Here is a 17,401-nt window from a genome sequence, read left to right as displayed (position 1 = left end):
CTTTTGGGACACTGCTCAAAGTTAATATTGGGGGAATAGAGGACACATGATGTTTAACTCTCTGTTTTACTTGAAGAGTTTTCTTCTTTTTCTAAGTATTAACTGTGGTATCAGGTTTAAGTTGCCTGATAACTCTCCTGTTATTGCAGGGAATGAAGAAAAATCATCTGCCACTTATTTGAGGCACTGCTGCCTCACGATTCAGCTGGAGCTGGATTTCAATCCAGCACTACATCATGGTTCTGAGCAGAACTCTCCATATAATTTTTGCTTTCTGATCCCTGACGTTACCAAGCTCCAGTGCTATCGTAATGGAAATAACAAAGCATGTAGACTGTGGTTTTGTATTTTTTCTCTTTTCTTAGAACCTAAGTTTGAGGAAAAAAGAGATAGCAAATAGTAAAAATCACCAGTTGACAACCACAGCATTAACCTGGAAGATGAGGAGAGTACTTAGAATAATTTATAAGAGTTTTATAAGAAATAACAGAAAGAATTGCAAAAGCTACCAAGAACACTGTTTCAGAATGAAACCAAGGACAAGCACCATTTAAAACCTAATGAACAAATTTCTTGTGACACACAGAAAGCAGACATAGGCAATAGTCTTAAGTGAAAAGGCTTTGCTTTTGAGATCTTTAGATACCATGAGTGAAAATTGCATAGCAGAAACCCCACAGTACACCAATGATACCTTACTTTTTTTCATGTAATTGAAAGCAGAGCTCTACTGTTTTGGTTTTCCTCTCCTACTGCACCTAGAATGAATTGTTCAAAAACACACAAGCTCCATTAGTTGCTGCTAAAATTTCAGAAATATTTGGACAATAAATACTCAGATAAAAACTTTGTTAGCACACAAAGTCTTTTGCAACAAACTCCAGTAAGTCAGAGAAACACAAGCAACTATCTCCATCAAAAAAAAAAAAATGAAACAGAAATAATGAAACCCAAACCAAGCAACTAAAAACCTCAAGTCCTTAACACCTCCTTTCTCAGTGGAGGAGGGAACTCTGCGGTAATACAGGGCATGTCTGCATCATGGCACCTGAGCCTTCCCTCTCTTTTCTCTTTGCTCAAGCCCAAAGTTCCATAAACACCCAGGCTCCAGCGTCTGTCCTCACAGGGAAAAGCTGCTGGACACTGATCACAGCTTTGCTGAGATCAAAATGACACAGCAGAGTGAGATCTATCAGCCTAACTCTGGGAGGGGTTTAAACCCCACAGAAAAATCCTAGGCTGCAGGAAACTCCTGGTTGGTGTTTGACCCAGCAGATAGCAATAAGTACCATGGATTTCAGTGCTGCTCTGCATGGAAAGGCAGTTTCCACTCATCTGCTTCCTTCCTGCATGCTGCCTGCTCAGTATGTACATTTTTGCTATGCAGGAATTCAAAGAAACAAAACAAACAAACAAACAAAGGATTCCAGCGGGTCCCATGAAGCAGAAGCAGCGAGTTTTTTCTCCCAATCTTTTCCCAAGGTGTACAATCACTTGCAAGAACAAACCCAAAAGTTAAACCTAATGAAATGTCCTTTTACTCTTGTAAAATGAAGGCACCCTAAGTGCCTTCCATACAGGTTGTTTCATGTTTGCAGGTCCTGGGTAACCAAGGCTTTGCAATGTTCTGGCAAATGAAGCAATTTGCAGCACCAGGGCCCTGCACAACAGCTTTAGGCTTCTTGGTAAATTCACTTCATCCTCTGATTCTTAAAGGAAAAAACATTAATGCATCATTTGCAATGCTAACCACAAAAAAATGAAATCTTCTGCTTCAACATAAAGTCGGATACATAAGGAAAATAATTTTTGCCAGAACAAGATTATTCCTGTATTCTCCAGTACTTAAATTCCCAGTCAGTCATCTGGGAGCAAGCTTTCTGTTAAAGGCAGACACAGCTTGTGCACAGCAGAGATGTTCCCCAAGCATGCACTGTGATGGAAGGATGTGGGTAACTCCAAAACACACCTCCAAACATAATTTGTGATGCAGAATAGCAACAAAAGGATCAGCTTTTCATGATAATTGAATTAAAAATTAAAACTAAGGTAAATCTTATAATTTTAAAAAACAAAATGAAATTAAACTCTTAATTCATAAGATGTGAAAATCACAGTAGTTATTAACCTAACTTAAATTAACTGGCTTATTATTACAGAAAGTCATCAAATGTACTTAGTGTTCTTTAGAGCCTTATAGTCAATTAATATAGCATGAAATTGAATCAACTCAGGCATCTAGAGACACAGAACCTAGATTTAAATGAAAACTTCAGCCTCATCTACCTCAGGGCCTGAAAATTTGGGGCCACCTACCACATTTCCTTCATTGCAACAGGCACAAACCCTCATTTATATCCCATATCGAATTTACCCAGAAACAACTGAAAGAATGTGAGAAAACCATCTCCATGATTAAATTTTCCAGCAGAAGCTAAGCCCAGTGGGGTTTTCACCCTTTGAAGCAAGCTCAGTCTGACTGAGGGCCAGATTTTCTGAAGTGATTAGTACCACTGGGGCTGAATTTCCAGCAGTGCTTGGGCTGCAGTCAGATCCTCAGAAGGAACAGGCGGGTTTTCAAAGCGGAACGCGGCGCTCGGCTTCCCGCGAGGAACACCACGGTCCCCAGGGAGCTCCTGCTGCTCAGCCCTCCTGAAAACCAGCACCTTCACTCGTGTGCTGCACTGGGAAACACTGTGCTCACACCACTGTGAAGGTGCTGTCCTAAAATAAGGTTGCCAAGACTCATTCATGGCTGGCAAAATGTGCGGTGCTCAGAACGCTGCGGTGCCCAGCAGGAGACGTGATCCCCAGGGAGCTCCTGACAGCTCAGCCCTCCTGAAAACCAGCACCTTTAGTTGTGTGCTTCACTGGGAAACACTGTGCTCACACTCCTGTGAATGTGCTGTCCTAAAATAAGGTGCCCAAGACACATTCATGGCTGGCAGAATGCATGGCACTTGGTTTCCCTAAGGAATGCCACGGTGCCCGGCAAGAGACATGAACCCCAGGGAGCTCTTGGCTGCTGAGCCCTCCTGAAAACCAGCACCTTTACCTACATTCTTCACTGGGAAACACTGTGCTCACACTCCTGTGAACATGCTCTCCTAAAATAAGGTTGCCAAAACGCGTTTATGGCTGGCAAAACGCACAGTGATCAGTTTCCCAGAGGGATGCTGCGTTGCTCAGCAGGAATCTCGGTCCCCAGGGAGCTCCTGGTGCTCAGCCCTCCTGAAAACCAGCACCTTCACTTGTGTGCTGCACTGGGAAACACTGTGCTCACACCACTGTGAATGTGCTGTCCTAAAATAAAATTGCCAAGACTAATTCATGGCTGGCAAAATGTGCGGTGCTCGGTTGTCTTGAGGAACGCCGCGGTGCCCAGCAGGAGACGTGATCCCCAGGGAGCTCCTGACAGCTGAGCCCTCCTGAAAACCAGCACCTTTACCTACATTCTTCACTGGGAAACACTGTGCTCACACTCCTGTGAATGTGCTGTCCTAAAATAAGGTTGCCAAGACACATTCATGGCTGGCAGAATGCATGGCACTTGGTTTCCCTAAGGAATGCCACGGTGCCTGGGGAGCTCCTGGTGCTCAGCCCTCCTGAAAACCAGCACCTTCATTTGTGTGCTTCACTGGGAAACTCTGTGCTCACACTCCTGTGAATGTGCTCTCCTAAAATAAGGTTGCCATGACTCGTTCATGGCTGCCAAAATGAGCAGTGCTCGGTTTTCTTGAGGAACGCTGTGGTGTGCCTGGCAGGAGACATAAACCCCAGGTTTATGCTGCTCAGCTCTCCTGAAAACCAGCACCTTTACTTGTGTACTGCACTGGGAAACACTGTGCTCACACTCCTGTGAACATGCTGTCCTAAAACAGGTTGCCAAAACACGTTCATTGCTGGCAAAATGCGTGGTTCACGGATTCCCAGAGGAACGCCGCGGTGCCCAGCAGGAGATGTGGTGCCCAGGGAGCTCCTGGTGCTCAGCCCTCCTGAAAACCAGCACCTCCACTTGCATCCTTTAGTGGGAAACACTGTGCTCACACTGCTGTGAACGTGTTGTCCTAAAATAAGGTTGCCAAAACATGTTCATGGCTGGCAAAACATGCGGTGCTTGGTTTCTCCAAGGAGTGCCGCGGTCCCCAGGGAGCTCCTGCTGCTCAGCCCTCCTGAAAACCAGCACCTTCACTTGTGTGCTCCACTGGGAAACATCCAGGGAGCTCCTGCTGCTCAGCCCTCCTGAAAACCAGCACCTTCACTTGTGTGCTCCACTGGGAAACATCCAGGGAGCTCCTGCTGCTCAGCCCTCCTGAAAACCAGCACCTTCACTTGTGTGCTCATCTGTGAAACATCCAGGGAGCTCCTGCTGCTCAGCCCTCCTGAAAACCAGCACCTTCACTTGTGTGCTCATCTGTGAAACATCCAGGGAGCTCCTGCTGCTCAGCCCTCCTGAAAACCAGCACCTTCACTTGTGTGCTCCTCTGTGAAACATGGTGCTCACACTCCTGTGAACGTGCTGTCCTCAAATAAGGTTGCCAAGACACGTTCATTGCTGGCCAAAACCAGTTGTTCTTTATCACAGCAAAAAATAGGAAAGGGAAATGTTATATTTTCTAATATCCCAGAGTATACTTTGCAGAAAATCTGCAAGTATTTACAACTTTTGTCAAAGAAGAAGAAAGTGCTTGTTCAATGCTGCATGCGAAAGCAGCTTACTGGAAAAGATGAAAACTTATTATTGCCAATTTTGAAAAAAGAAATCTTTGGCTACCAATGAATAACTAATCTAAGCTAACAATGTCTGGAAATAGTTTTTTTGGAACACACAAAACTTTCTGACGGATAAAAATTAGGAAATTAACGTTTATTGTATTATTTCAAATGTAACTGTTTACACTTGAGGAAAATAATGGAATAATATCCACTTGGAAAGTTTTTATTTTTAAAAAATCGTTTGTAATACTCCCAGAAATTCCCTCGGCCAAAAGCAAAGAAGTTGCTTTTTAACCAGCTAGAAAAAAGGACATGATACTACAGGCATGGGCTCAGTGTACAATGAACACCAAAATGGCTTTATAAAAACCTTTGTGAAGATCTCGCTAGCTGGTAAACATTTAAAATGCACCACAAATCACTCCAGAGTGTACTAGATGTCTTCAAAATGTGCTTTTCCATGAAACAATGAGGCGTGGAGAATAAGCCTTCTCCCATTGAATGCAGACACGTCCCACACTTGCAGGAAAGGTGCTCAGCTGCTCGTGTTCAGATGAATTTGGGCAGAACCACATCCCCTGCACGTCCCCTGCATCCCTGCACGGCTCCCCTGCCCTGGCAGGGCCCAGGCTCCCATGGGGACAGCCCAGAGGGGCTGGTGGAGCTCCCTCCCAGCTCTGTGACAGGCTCCTGCAGTGTCCCTCCCACACCAGGTACCTCACCTCAGTCACAGCGACTCCTGCTCTGGGTCACAGAGAAGTGAAGGGGCTACCAGAGGTGAAATTCATGCCACACACAGAGTTTAAAGGAATTGCTCTTCTGCACAACCCAGAACTCATAATTTTTCAAAGTGATGCCATACACTCATCCATGAGCACTTTTATATGCAAATACAGAACATTAGCTATTTGTTAGTGAGCTTTCATACATGCTTCATATTTAAAAAATTTCCTATTTAGGATTAGATTTTGAAAGTAAATTAGCCATGCAAGCATTCTTCATGTAAGAATGCAGTTGCATGCCAACACAAACAAACAAACAAACAAACAAACAATTTCAGTATTTGCAGATATAAAATTCTGTGTAGAGCTCTGGCCTTTTTACACACAGTAAATACAAAACTGGAGAGCCTAACTCATTTGACAATACAGTCCCTATATCCATTTTTATCTGTAACAGGCTGCTCTTTCAAAATTGTGGAGAGATCAGTTTGCTTTCAAAAAATGACCATTAAATAATATAAAATACGATACAATAACAATTATAAATTCAGTCATATGAAAACAAAATCTATTGTGAAAAAAAGATTTCGTATTGTATGTCATACTACTGAAATCTGCTGAGAGATGGAAGATGTACAGGGTCCATTGCTTCAGACTCACACAAAATCAGTTCTAGAAATCTCCCTTGACAGTAAGGTGCTTGCTCTAACCTCAAAGAATACACTTTTTAGGCAAAACCAAGAAGAGTACTTTGCACTCTCAGAATTCTTCCCACTTGTTCCTAAAATTTAGTTATCTCTTCACCCTACCAAGTCTTGAACACATGCTCCTGTTCTTTAAGTCCATTAAATTCAGAGAGGTTATTCACAACACAAGTGAAAACAATCTAAGCAAAGGCATGCTACAGCAGGGTCCTGGATTTTGAAGTTTATGAACTCTCCAAGTAACCACAGTCCCTGTTCTTTGCTGGATGTCTCTACTTGTGCACTTGGGAGGAACAAAGGGACAAGCATCCATCCTCTCTGTATCAGCTAGTGCAGAAACCTTAAAATCAGAATAGCACTGCTTTTGATTTTTGTTTCATTTTTATTACATGCAAGTTTATTAGCTGATGCTAATACATCATTATCACAATATTGTATCTCAACTATAATTACATTGTGATTGTAATAAGTATCCTCAAATATTACATACTGTTTCTCCCCTGCCTGCAAAACTGAACCAGCAATAGCAGCTGTCAGGTAGCCTGGCCACCCAACATGAACAAGCACCAAAATATGCTTCAACTTTACCTATGGAGTTCCTTGTTTCTTTTACAGATTCTTGCAAAAGAACAGCTTACAAATGAAAGGAGGAAAATGATCCATTTTAGTACTGTATCACTGAAAATCCTTAAAGAGTTAGCCTCAAATAACCACAATCTAACACAAACACAATCCTTCTGAAATCATTCCAAAGCTGCTGCAAACTTCCTCTATTCAAACATTAAGTACAATTTGCCTTAGAGATTTTATTCTTTTAGTTATCACTGCAGACCTACTGTCATTAATTGGTTACAGAATTTTACCTATTCTGCTTTCAGATCATAGTCATGAATCACCAAATTAATTCAAGGAAAAAAAACAATCCTTTTGTGTTTTCTGCAGTAACTCAGAATACAAGAGGTTAGGAAGACTTGATGGAATTTTTTCTTGCTACATCCTCACTGGTGCCCATGCTGATGCTGGACAGCAAAGCTCAAGACAGGGCTGTGAGCCAGATTGTTTCCATGTGACAGCCACTGGGACTGACTGCCCAGGTACAGCAGGGGCTCCTGCAGCTGCCTCACATCTGCAATGGAGCAGGTGAATCTTGGCAACACAGGACTCAGGCAGACTGAGGTGCTGTGCCACAGCACAGGGTACTTGGGTGGTGCCTGTCAGAGCAGTGAATCACGAGGAACAACACAGTGTATGTAGAAACTGAACAGGTTAAGAATGCCCAGAGAGCACCATCAGTTGACTTCTCCCCATAAACAATTTATGTTTCGATGAACTAATAGATATTTTAAAATGAACTAATAGATTTCCTTAGAGTAAACTGCATAAAATACCACATCTTAAAAAAAAAAAAGGAGATACTTAAGTGCAAAACTGTTGTATCTCTGAGAAGATGCATTTGGGTAACCAGACAGAGAGTATGAGCAGTGCTGATGGAACTGAAGGGTTAATGTGCAGGGGAGTTGAGCACGGACCAGCACTAACCTCTGGGTAGCCTCCAACATCATGCACGTCGATTCCAAGGAGATGTCCAAGCCCGTGTGGCATAAACACTGCACCCAGATGAACCTTCACCATGTCATCCACGCTGCCTTGCAGAATGCCAATTCTGGTCAGCTCCTCCAGATGGACTCTGTCAGCCAGACGGTGCATATCAGGCCAGGCCACCCCTTGGAGAGCACAAACAGGCAGCTCAGTTAACTATTGCTGCAAGATTTGAACGGCAGCTTTCAAAAAACAGATGTGACACATGTGCCCTTTGTTTAGAGAAAAAACAAAGGTGGAAAGAGCAACTGCATTTTCACAAAAAACACTTTAAACAAGACAAAACTATTTTAAGATGTCTGTGAAGTACAGAAAAATACAAACAAGAGAAACAGCAGCACCTTCCCATCCAGAGCCATATGAAAAATGTTAATACAATGGATCTAAGCACGTCCACACAGATGGAAATGCATCCCTGAGTCTCCTATAAGAATGTCAACTATAGATTGCAGTTTTTTAAAATGCAGAGAATAGAACATTACCATCCTTTTATTTTCAAGAATGACCATCCCCATTTAGAACATCTGACATGGACACTGCTTTTCTACGTACATTGAAGATTTAAAGCCCACATCTTTCTGGCAAAGACACTCTCCAGAAATTAATGATTCCCTTGTGTTAATGGGCTGTGTAAAACACAACTCCTCTAATACATGTACTGAACCAGCATTACAAAATACTGTTGTTTGACTAGAGACAGAGTGCCAGGATACATTAGGTTGCTATTATTTTGGTATAGGATACAATTTTGTTTGACAAACGGCTGGGGAGAGGAGGGAGGAAGAAAGCAGCTCTTTTGTTAGTAACAAAGTACTGTCCTAATTAGTTCACCATGGCATTGAGTCATCATCAACAGAGCAGCAGTTGCAGAGTCAAGACAACTAGGGCTAAGGTACAGTTGAAGAATATTTTCCTTGTTCAATTTTGGCATGATTAAGCAAATAAGAACTGAGCAATTTTTAAGGCCAAACTCCCGCCAAGTTCCGTTTGCTTTAATCCAGTTAAACATGCAGCTCTAGGGTCTTGTGAAGATAAATGTCATCTCTTAATTACATTATCACTTTTTGCTGAAAGTACTGAGGCTTCAAAGTCAGAAATAAAATCATCCTATGGGAGTGCTTGGAGAAAGCACTCAGCTGTCTTTGTGGCTCTGACAGAAAGATCAGAACCAAACTGAGCAGCAAGTGGCAGACAAACAGACAAACCCTTGGTTGCTACTTCCTCACAAAAGCCAGCAGGGCCCAGGTGTGTGATGCTCACCCACGGAATGTGTGCAATCTTCCTGCTCAAAATGTGATATTTTTATGGTTTCCTTACTTTAAAAAGGAATTCAGATTTTTCATTCTATATGAACCAATACAACTATAACCAGCTGTTCTCTGACAACTCTTCAACATATTATATAAACATTTCTCTTTCTGAATATTGATTGTATTGCAATTTTCACTTCTCTAGATTCACTTGTGTTTCACAGCTCTCTCATATTAGGCTCCACTTTATTGAATGATAAATTGAAATCACTACAATCCCTCACATCAATATTACACATATCACACTAAAAGTATTACTGAATCACAGTTGCCTTCCTGTTTATTTTATAGGTGTGGAAATACAGAATTTTTATGTCTAAGTCGAGGTTCAGCTTTTGCAGTTTGCAGCTAACCCCAACTGCTCGAAAAGCCTTCAATCTTCTTTCTGAGGACACTAGATGTTCTTTCAAGATCTCTTCCATGATTTCTTAGCTGAGTATTACCACAAGTCACCTATTTTCACCACCATAACAGCAAAGCCACATGTGACAACATCTGACCCTGGTCAACTGTTTGAAGCCTCACCCTCTCTTGTTAAAAATGAAGGTCAGAACTCCATGGCTGAAAGACAAAACACAGCCATTCCCTGGGTGCTCTGGAGCAGGCTGAGCTGTCTGAGAGGAGTGGAGCTGAGGTATCTGCTGTCTGCAGCTCAGCTTCCCTCTGCAGCTCTGCTGGCACTGCTGGTCCCAATCCAAACCCACAGACTCCACTCAAAGTGACACAGTCACCTTTATCAAACTGAGGAAGAGATACAAAAGGAGATACAAATATCAAACTGATCAGAAATAAAACCACCAAAGCCACATATCCATTTGTCTGCAGAAGTTGAACAAATTAATGGCATTATTGCTCTAGCTGAAAAGACTGGCATGGCTGTAAATCCTGAGTATTTCCAGGCACTGAGCAAATCCATTAGAACTCCCTCTTCCCTCATCCCTACCTTTTCCTTTTTCTCTGATTGTCTGAAAGTGCAAATACTTCTCCTCTCCTTCTTCCTTCCTAATTCTCCATCTGTTTTGGTTTTTATTCATCTTATCTGCTCCATTAGAGACTGAGGACAACAAAAAGCTCTACTGTGAAAGACATAATGAGGCTGGATGGAAAATCTGCACCTTTGGGCTCTCTCTTGGAGCCAGGGTGGTGCTTCAGACAGAGCCCAGCAAAATGGCTCTGGAGCACTCTTTTACCATCCAGCCAGTGCCAGGAGCTTTGCTAGAGATATGAAACATGTCAGCTCCAGTTGTGTCCCCCATGCTGCTGGAGCTGCAGACAGCACTGGGGCAGCTCTGGGCACAGGGAAATTAAACCTCTACTGGAGGCACCCTGCTAAATAATACAAATAAATAGGTATTCAAATAGTCTTAATTAAAAAGAAAGGGTTTGTAGATAGATTGCACTTTCTGTTCTATTGTCTGGCTTCATGCTTTATTCTGTTATGACTATGGGGTGGTGGCCATCTCCCTCCAGGACACTTAACCTACAAGCCCTGGATAAAAATCTCATATACAGAATGTTACTTGAGTACTAAGACAACATAGGAAGATATTCTGAGCTGAGCAGAGACAGTGAAATAATTGGAGTGATTTTTTGGTCTTCACTTAAAAAATGGTGATATCCTTGTCTTGTTTGATATGAGAGGATTCCCATCATGCTAAAAATAAACTTTAATAATAAAGTTCAAACAGATTTCTACCCATTTCTTAAACAGGTAATTTGACAAAGAAAGAGGATCTAAATGCAAATCTTCAAATATCTCCTATTGTCTTTGTAATATTAAAAACATTAATTTTGTGAAGAGAAAGAACTATTTTACAGTACTAAGGCAACTACTTAAAAGTATAGGAAAAATCCACTGAAAAAAGTAACAACCATAATTTAAGGAAGATGTCTTAGTCCATTTTATACAAAAGTATATTCACATGTATTTATTATAAACAGAAATATATGCTTTAAAGTTATTTTAAAACTAAAATTGTAAAACAGAAATATATGCTTTAAAGTTATTTTAAAACTAAAATTGGATTAGCTTTATGTGGCAATTGAAATCTTCATAATACAATGGCCTGTGCAAGCCCAGCTGTCTCTGGGACTGACTGACATCCCTGCACTCAGGTGTTTTTTAGATAACTAGCAAGTACACTCAAAGAGCTGAAATCCTTAAATTCTGCTAATCTAATTTTCCTTTGTAGATACTGAACTCCAATAATTGCAAAAAAGCAGAGAAAGGAGGAAAAATTGAATATCAGAGCTGATAGCTTCATCAACCTGACAACTTGATAGGAAGCCATGAGCAGAACCTTTTGGTGTTCTCATATGATGTGCAGCTCAACAATCTGGAAATGCCCCAAGGACTGCAGGGAGAATATGTGAGTGAGAATATGTGAGTGCCTCTGTCAAAGCCCAGAGGTGCCTCATTCTGCTCAGGTGCAGAATGCTGAAGGGCCAGAGATGCTCATTCTGTGCACACACCTGTGTGGATAGCTTTAGCATGTTAAAACAATAACACAGAGGAGTCTGCAGGCAGCCAGGGAACAATCTGCCCTACAGACTGCAGACTTGCAGGTGTGAAGAAGAACAACGCTGGCTGAACAGTGCTGAATGAACATTTTGTACAGAGAATCCTTGGTTTGTGGGGGCTCCTCAACTTTTGGGTTATTGGGGGTCCAGCAGAGAGCTCTGTGCCTGCTGCAAGCAGAAGTCAAACACCATATCAGCATTCTTGTAGGGAGAAAAAGCAGCTAAAAACCAACCAAACCCCACAACTACTCCCACACAAGTGCCTCTGCCCTTGGGTGTGTGAGTTTCTCAGTGGCTGAGTGCTCTGACACCTGACCAGCACTGACTCCCACCACCAAGCACTCACCAGCATGTTTGACTCATGTATCATTCAGGTGTATTACTTTTAAGCCTTGGTGAAGTTTATCATAGTTGCAGACATGCTTTTTGTGTAAGAACTTTTATGATAGTTGCAGACGTGCTTTTTGTGTAGAAAGGTTAGTTCTGTTATTATCTTTAAGCCAATTCATAAACCAATTATAGTCCAGTGACAGATGAGGTTTAAAAAGTCAGACTGGAGGGTCCTTGGACTTTGACAGCTTGTACCAAAATGAGTCTGTACTGAGGAAAATCTGCTGATGAGGTGTCTGCTCCCTTCCTAATTCTGTGCCAAATGAGACACTGGGTGATAGAGGTCACTGAGGCAGGGAAGCTCAGTCCCAGGCTCGTTAGGCTGGGTTTGTTACCTGCATGCAGCCCGTGCTCAGCAGAGAGGTCAGCTCAAACCCACCTCTTACAGCACCAGAGACTCCTGGAGATACAGAGAGAATGAGCTGCACAGCAGCAACCCCACACTGCAGATGTGCAGTAATGAAATTATCCAGACTATGCATTCATTAACAAAAATATAGGGAGGTTATTCGTTTTCAGACATAATTCAAACTGCACAGTGGAAATTTGTAGATGTGTGAGGCACCACTTAAAAATGGCAAAATGAGTGCATTAAGTTTGCCTAAAGTCTTTTTTTAAAGGTATCCCATAAAGTAAAATGTTATCTGATACTCTTAGATATAACTGATACTCTTAGATATTAAAGAAAGGAAAAAGATAAAATTAATATTATTTTACTTCCTTCAAAATATTTCCTCTCTGATATCTATTTCCCAAACCACACAAAATTTCAGATAAAACGCCAAAACAGCAGCAATCAGACACTGGAGATGTTCAGTAATGAAATAAACCAGACTATGCATTCATTAACAAAAATCTAGGGAGGTTATTCATTTTCAGACATAATTCAAACTGTACAGTGGAAATTTGTAGATGTGTGAGGTACCACTTAAAAATGGCAAAATGAGTGCATTAAGTTTGCCTAAAGTCTTTTTTTAAAGGTATCCCCATAAAGCTAAATGTGGTCTGATACTCTTAGATATTACTGTGAAAGAAAGGAAAAAAAATTAATGTTATTTTACTTTCTTGAAAATATTTCCTCTTTGATATCTGTTTGCCAAACCACACAAAATTTCAGATAAAACACCAGGTTCAAGGACTCTGGAACATCATAGAACGATCTCTGCAATAATGTGTGACCTCTTTGATCACACCAATGGAGGGGATTTTTGTGCCCTCTTTGCCAGCCCCCAAAAAGAAAGAAAAGCTTCTTGTGAAACCAGAAATCAAAAGCATTCCTATCTTTTGATGAATATACCATAAATTTTTAAACGGTAGAATTAAAAAGATGAGTTGCTATAACACATCACACTATAAACTGTTCCTCAGCTGCTGTTAACTCACTGGTATTTTTATCCCAGTGATTATTATCTGAAGTTTTATTAGAAGCCATTTGAGAACATAAAGTAGAAACAGCATACAAAAATAATTTAGAATTACTGCGTGGTATTTAGCCACTTTGGTCAGAAAGTACTCTGAAAAGGCCTAACAGGATTTTTTTGGCCACCACTTAGGGTACTTTGTGGTTGTAATGTGACAATGATTAAACCACAAATGATTTAACAGGTTTTTTTTTGTTGTTGTTGTTGGGTGGGGGTTTTTTGCCAACATAGATGTCACAATCTTACTAAAAAAAACGAGTATGGCAAGGTTCTAGTAACTTCTCCCCAAATTGTGCTAAGGTTAAGTTACATTTAATTTCCAAGTGTCCACAGACAAGGGCAAAAGGCCCAATGTCCCCTGGCAGTGCCACTGAAATGCAGACAGAACACACAATCCCAGACCAGCCAGCAAGCCATTGGAACAGACTGAAATCTGCCAACTGGCACGGACCATATCAGACATAAAACAATAGGACTTTAGAACTCAATCAGACCCAGTTAAAAAACAAAGCAAAACATAATTTAAACACTAAAAACCAATTATCTTCTCCCTCTTCAGCTGGGTGCTAGAGAAACAATTGTCATATTTGTGATTTTCATGCTTTCTTTTTGCCCACTACAGGAAACACTCAGTGTTTGCTCTGGTTTTGAACTTGGGGTCTTGCAGCACCAGGTAAAGCAGCTGTGCCACGGGCAAACCCCCAAAAGCTGGGCTGTGACTCTGCCAATGTCTGGGAGCAGTGAAGCTGTTCAAATCTTCACAGACTGTGTGGATGAACACATGGCTCACGGATGCCAAATTCAGGGATGCCATTTCTGACTGCACTTTCCAGCTGTGGCATGGCTGCATCTGGCTGCCATGGGAGGAGAAGAGCCTGTTAACTTTCCCTGCACAAAATGGAACTAGACAGAATTTGCTGCTGCTCACACCTGCAAATAGCCTCAGTTGTGACTGCAGGGATTGCCAGACCTGCCCCTGCCCTGTGCCTGGAGCCCCAGTGGCACAGCTCCACACCAGGATGGTATTTCTGGGCAATAAAGTCACCCCTTCATTCCCCAGAAAGATCTACCTGCCTTACAGGGATGGGAGTTACTGGAGGGAAATAGAGATTGATCCTCATCACCTCTGAAACTTGGACTTCTTCAAAAGACTGAACAGCACTGTGCAATTCAGCTGTCCTGTGACATTCTGCATCAGTATGATGGAGGTTTCCAGCAGTAATTCCATCCTTTGCATGGATGATGGAGGTTTCCAGCAGTAATTCCATCCTCCCAGTTATAAACCCTGCACAAGGTGAGTTGTCACTCATCAGGAGCAACATGAGGATAACATTCTGCCATGCAGAAACATCAGGAGAAGCAATATGAATAGATGGCAAGAAGAGGGATTTTTCCCACATCTGGGATTGAGTTTTGCCAGACACTATTTTACAGCACGTTCCTTCCAAAAGAGGTGCATGTTGAAGAGGAAAAAAGGAAAAGGATTGACAGGATGAAGGAAGTGTTGGAGGGAGTGATTGCAGTGTGGAAACTTATCAATCTTTGGAGCTCAGAAAAGAGCCTGTTTAGATAAGACTCAGGGCAAACAGCACAATTTATGTCTGGCAGGTTTGCACTCTGACAGCTACAGCTGATGCAGTGTCAAGATTGAAGGACTTGTGAACTTTGCACTTCAACTCAAATTACAGCAAATATCAAGCACAATTCCTGAACACTGAGATGTGAGAAAATCAGTGCAAGTACTAAAAATCAGACAAGGTACAGGCAGCTCATTCCCCAAAACCAGAACTGCACAATGTTACAATATACAGCATGTTACAATTAGGAAAAAACGATTTTAAAAAAAAGGTCTTAAGCCAAACCCCATTCAGTATAGAAAGGCAAAAAACCTGCAGCCAATTTAGTCTGAGTCTGTAAAGAAATCTAAATGTATTTGCTTTTGCAAGCCACACCTTTGAAGAATCCCTTAAAGTAGTGAAAAATCCCCTGAGCTATGGCAGCTCCTGCAGGCTCTGCTCAGGTACCTGGAGATGAGAGGGATTTCAGGGCAGGAACAGTTTAAATGCCAGTTTTTGTACCTTTGGGGATAACTCAGCATTATTTCATCCTCTGAATGCTGCAGTGGTCCTGTCCATCCCAGCAGGAGCAGCAGCTCCCAGGTCTGCAATCAGATCCTTCACATTTCCATAGATTGCTGCTTTCCCTGAGGCTCTGCACAAAACTCCCTTTTCTTTCTTCTCTCACCATGGGTTACTGCTGTGCTGGACAGGTGACCAGCAATGAGAGCTCCAGTAATCAATCATACCATTTTTAATTAATACCTTGAAAGAATAAAGAATTTCAATTTGACTGACAGTATTGTCTATGCCTCCTTTAGTGCCTTCTGCTTTTATTTCCTAAGTAGCAGCAATGCATCAACCATTTACACTGAGAAAATCACAATTAACACACCACAGAAAGCTGTTCTACCTTTGCTGGGTCCATCTCAGAGAGGCAGTATTCAACTTTTGTTGAATTTTTTGTTTGTTTATCAATTAATGAACATTAATGCCAGCAAAAAAAAAGTACAGTCCACTCTATTTAATAGAGAAGAGAGAGCAGATTACAAATAGCTTTTAAAAACATATATTGACAAGATTCACTTTCCAATCTGTCTTTCAACACAGTAACACATTCTGAACTGCAAGGAGGGAAAAATAATACTGTGGTGCCATTCAGCAAGATTTGTGAACATCAAATATTGGTTACAACATGCCCTAAAAGCATTTGCTCTTCAGAGGAACTGGAATAAAGTCTTCAAGTTCTGTCATTAATTTTTTATTCCTGAGGAGAATTGTTTTGCTGCAGATATTACAGCAGATTAATAATGATCAGCAGTGCTTTGACTAAAATATGACAATCTGAATGGGAATAATTCATATGGGCATCTTGAAATTATACAAACTGTAAAAGAGATTGTGCTCTCATACCCTTCCCTGTTGTGCTATTGTCAAAAATTCCAGTTTGCAGACCAGTTTCTTTTGAAAAATTCACCAAAATCAGCTACTGCTTTTATACAGCACAGAGAAGCATCACCATGGTGTTCCACTAACACAGCTCTGGACTACACATAATAAAAAATACTACAATGCAAAAAACACCCATTGCATGTGAATAAGAACTTTTTACCTAGGAGGATAAATATTAGTAACAGTTACAGTTATTTTCTTTAGGTATAATGGAATTCAATCCTAGTTGGACACAGTGACAATTACTCTTAAGCAGTATTAGAAACCAAAAATCAATCTGAATTGTAAAGAAGTAATATATTTGTTGTGGACAAAAAGAAGCAGTAATCTGTGAAGCTGCAAATTTTGAATTTGCATGTTGCCAAGTACAACTCTGCTCAGCTTAATAACAGAAACACCTGCTGGTAATATGATCTGCTATGCCAAATATATACCCTAGCTATTAGTTTTCATTAAATTGTTTTTATTAAACAGTTCTTTAATTGAATTATTTTAATCTTTGCTCCTGGTACTATTCTACCTGAGCTGGATTCTCCACTCTTCTTTCTTTGTTAGAGGCATTTTACTAGAAAATAGAACAGGGACTCATACTGCTGCTTTGAATTCAAATCACAGCATTTTTTGTTGTATAAGTAGGTTATTTAAACTGGTAGTGGTTCTAAACTTAATTCTTGACAGTCTGACTGAAAGAACTGTGCCTCACTCAGTATTTAGGTACCAAAGGAGGACATACCATCCAAAATCTACATCTTGCTGTACTGAAATACAGACCAATCACCCTGTGAAGTCCCTGGGTTTGCCCCTCTACCCCCATCAGCTTTACTGCTTCAATCCTTTAGCATCAGGCAAACAGGGAGGAGGCAAAACACTGGAAAATGAAGTGGCCTCTTTGTTTTGTCCTTCTAATTCACAACATTCCTTGGAAGGCTGTACATGGGAAAACTAGCTAAGACAACCCCTCCATTGCAAAGCACTTAGGAAGTTACAACAATAAAAAACCCCTGAAGAAAT

General features: G+C 41.2%; 1 protein-coding gene across 1 annotated transcript in view; it reads right to left on the bottom strand.

Moving 5' to 3' along the window:
* PEPD (peptidase D) overlaps positions 1–17,401 on the bottom strand; it is a 152,138-nt gene that overhangs the window by 15,440 nt on the left and 119,297 nt on the right. Inside the window, exon 13 of the mRNA XM_058033921.1 lies at positions 7,682–7,866. Within this exon, the coding sequence (XP_057889904.1) occupies positions 7,682–7,866 (185 nt within the window). The remainder of the gene's footprint in view (positions 1–7,681; positions 7,867–17,401) is intronic.

Source organism: Melospiza georgiana, chromosome 14 (assembly GCF_028018845.1).
Source record: "Melospiza georgiana isolate bMelGeo1 chromosome 14, bMelGeo1.pri, whole genome shotgun sequence".
Classification (NCBI taxonomy): Eukaryota; Metazoa; Chordata; class Aves; order Passeriformes; family Passerellidae; genus Melospiza; species Melospiza georgiana.
Note: the sequence above shows the minus strand (reverse complement) of the source record. Positions and strands in the feature narration are given on the sequence as shown.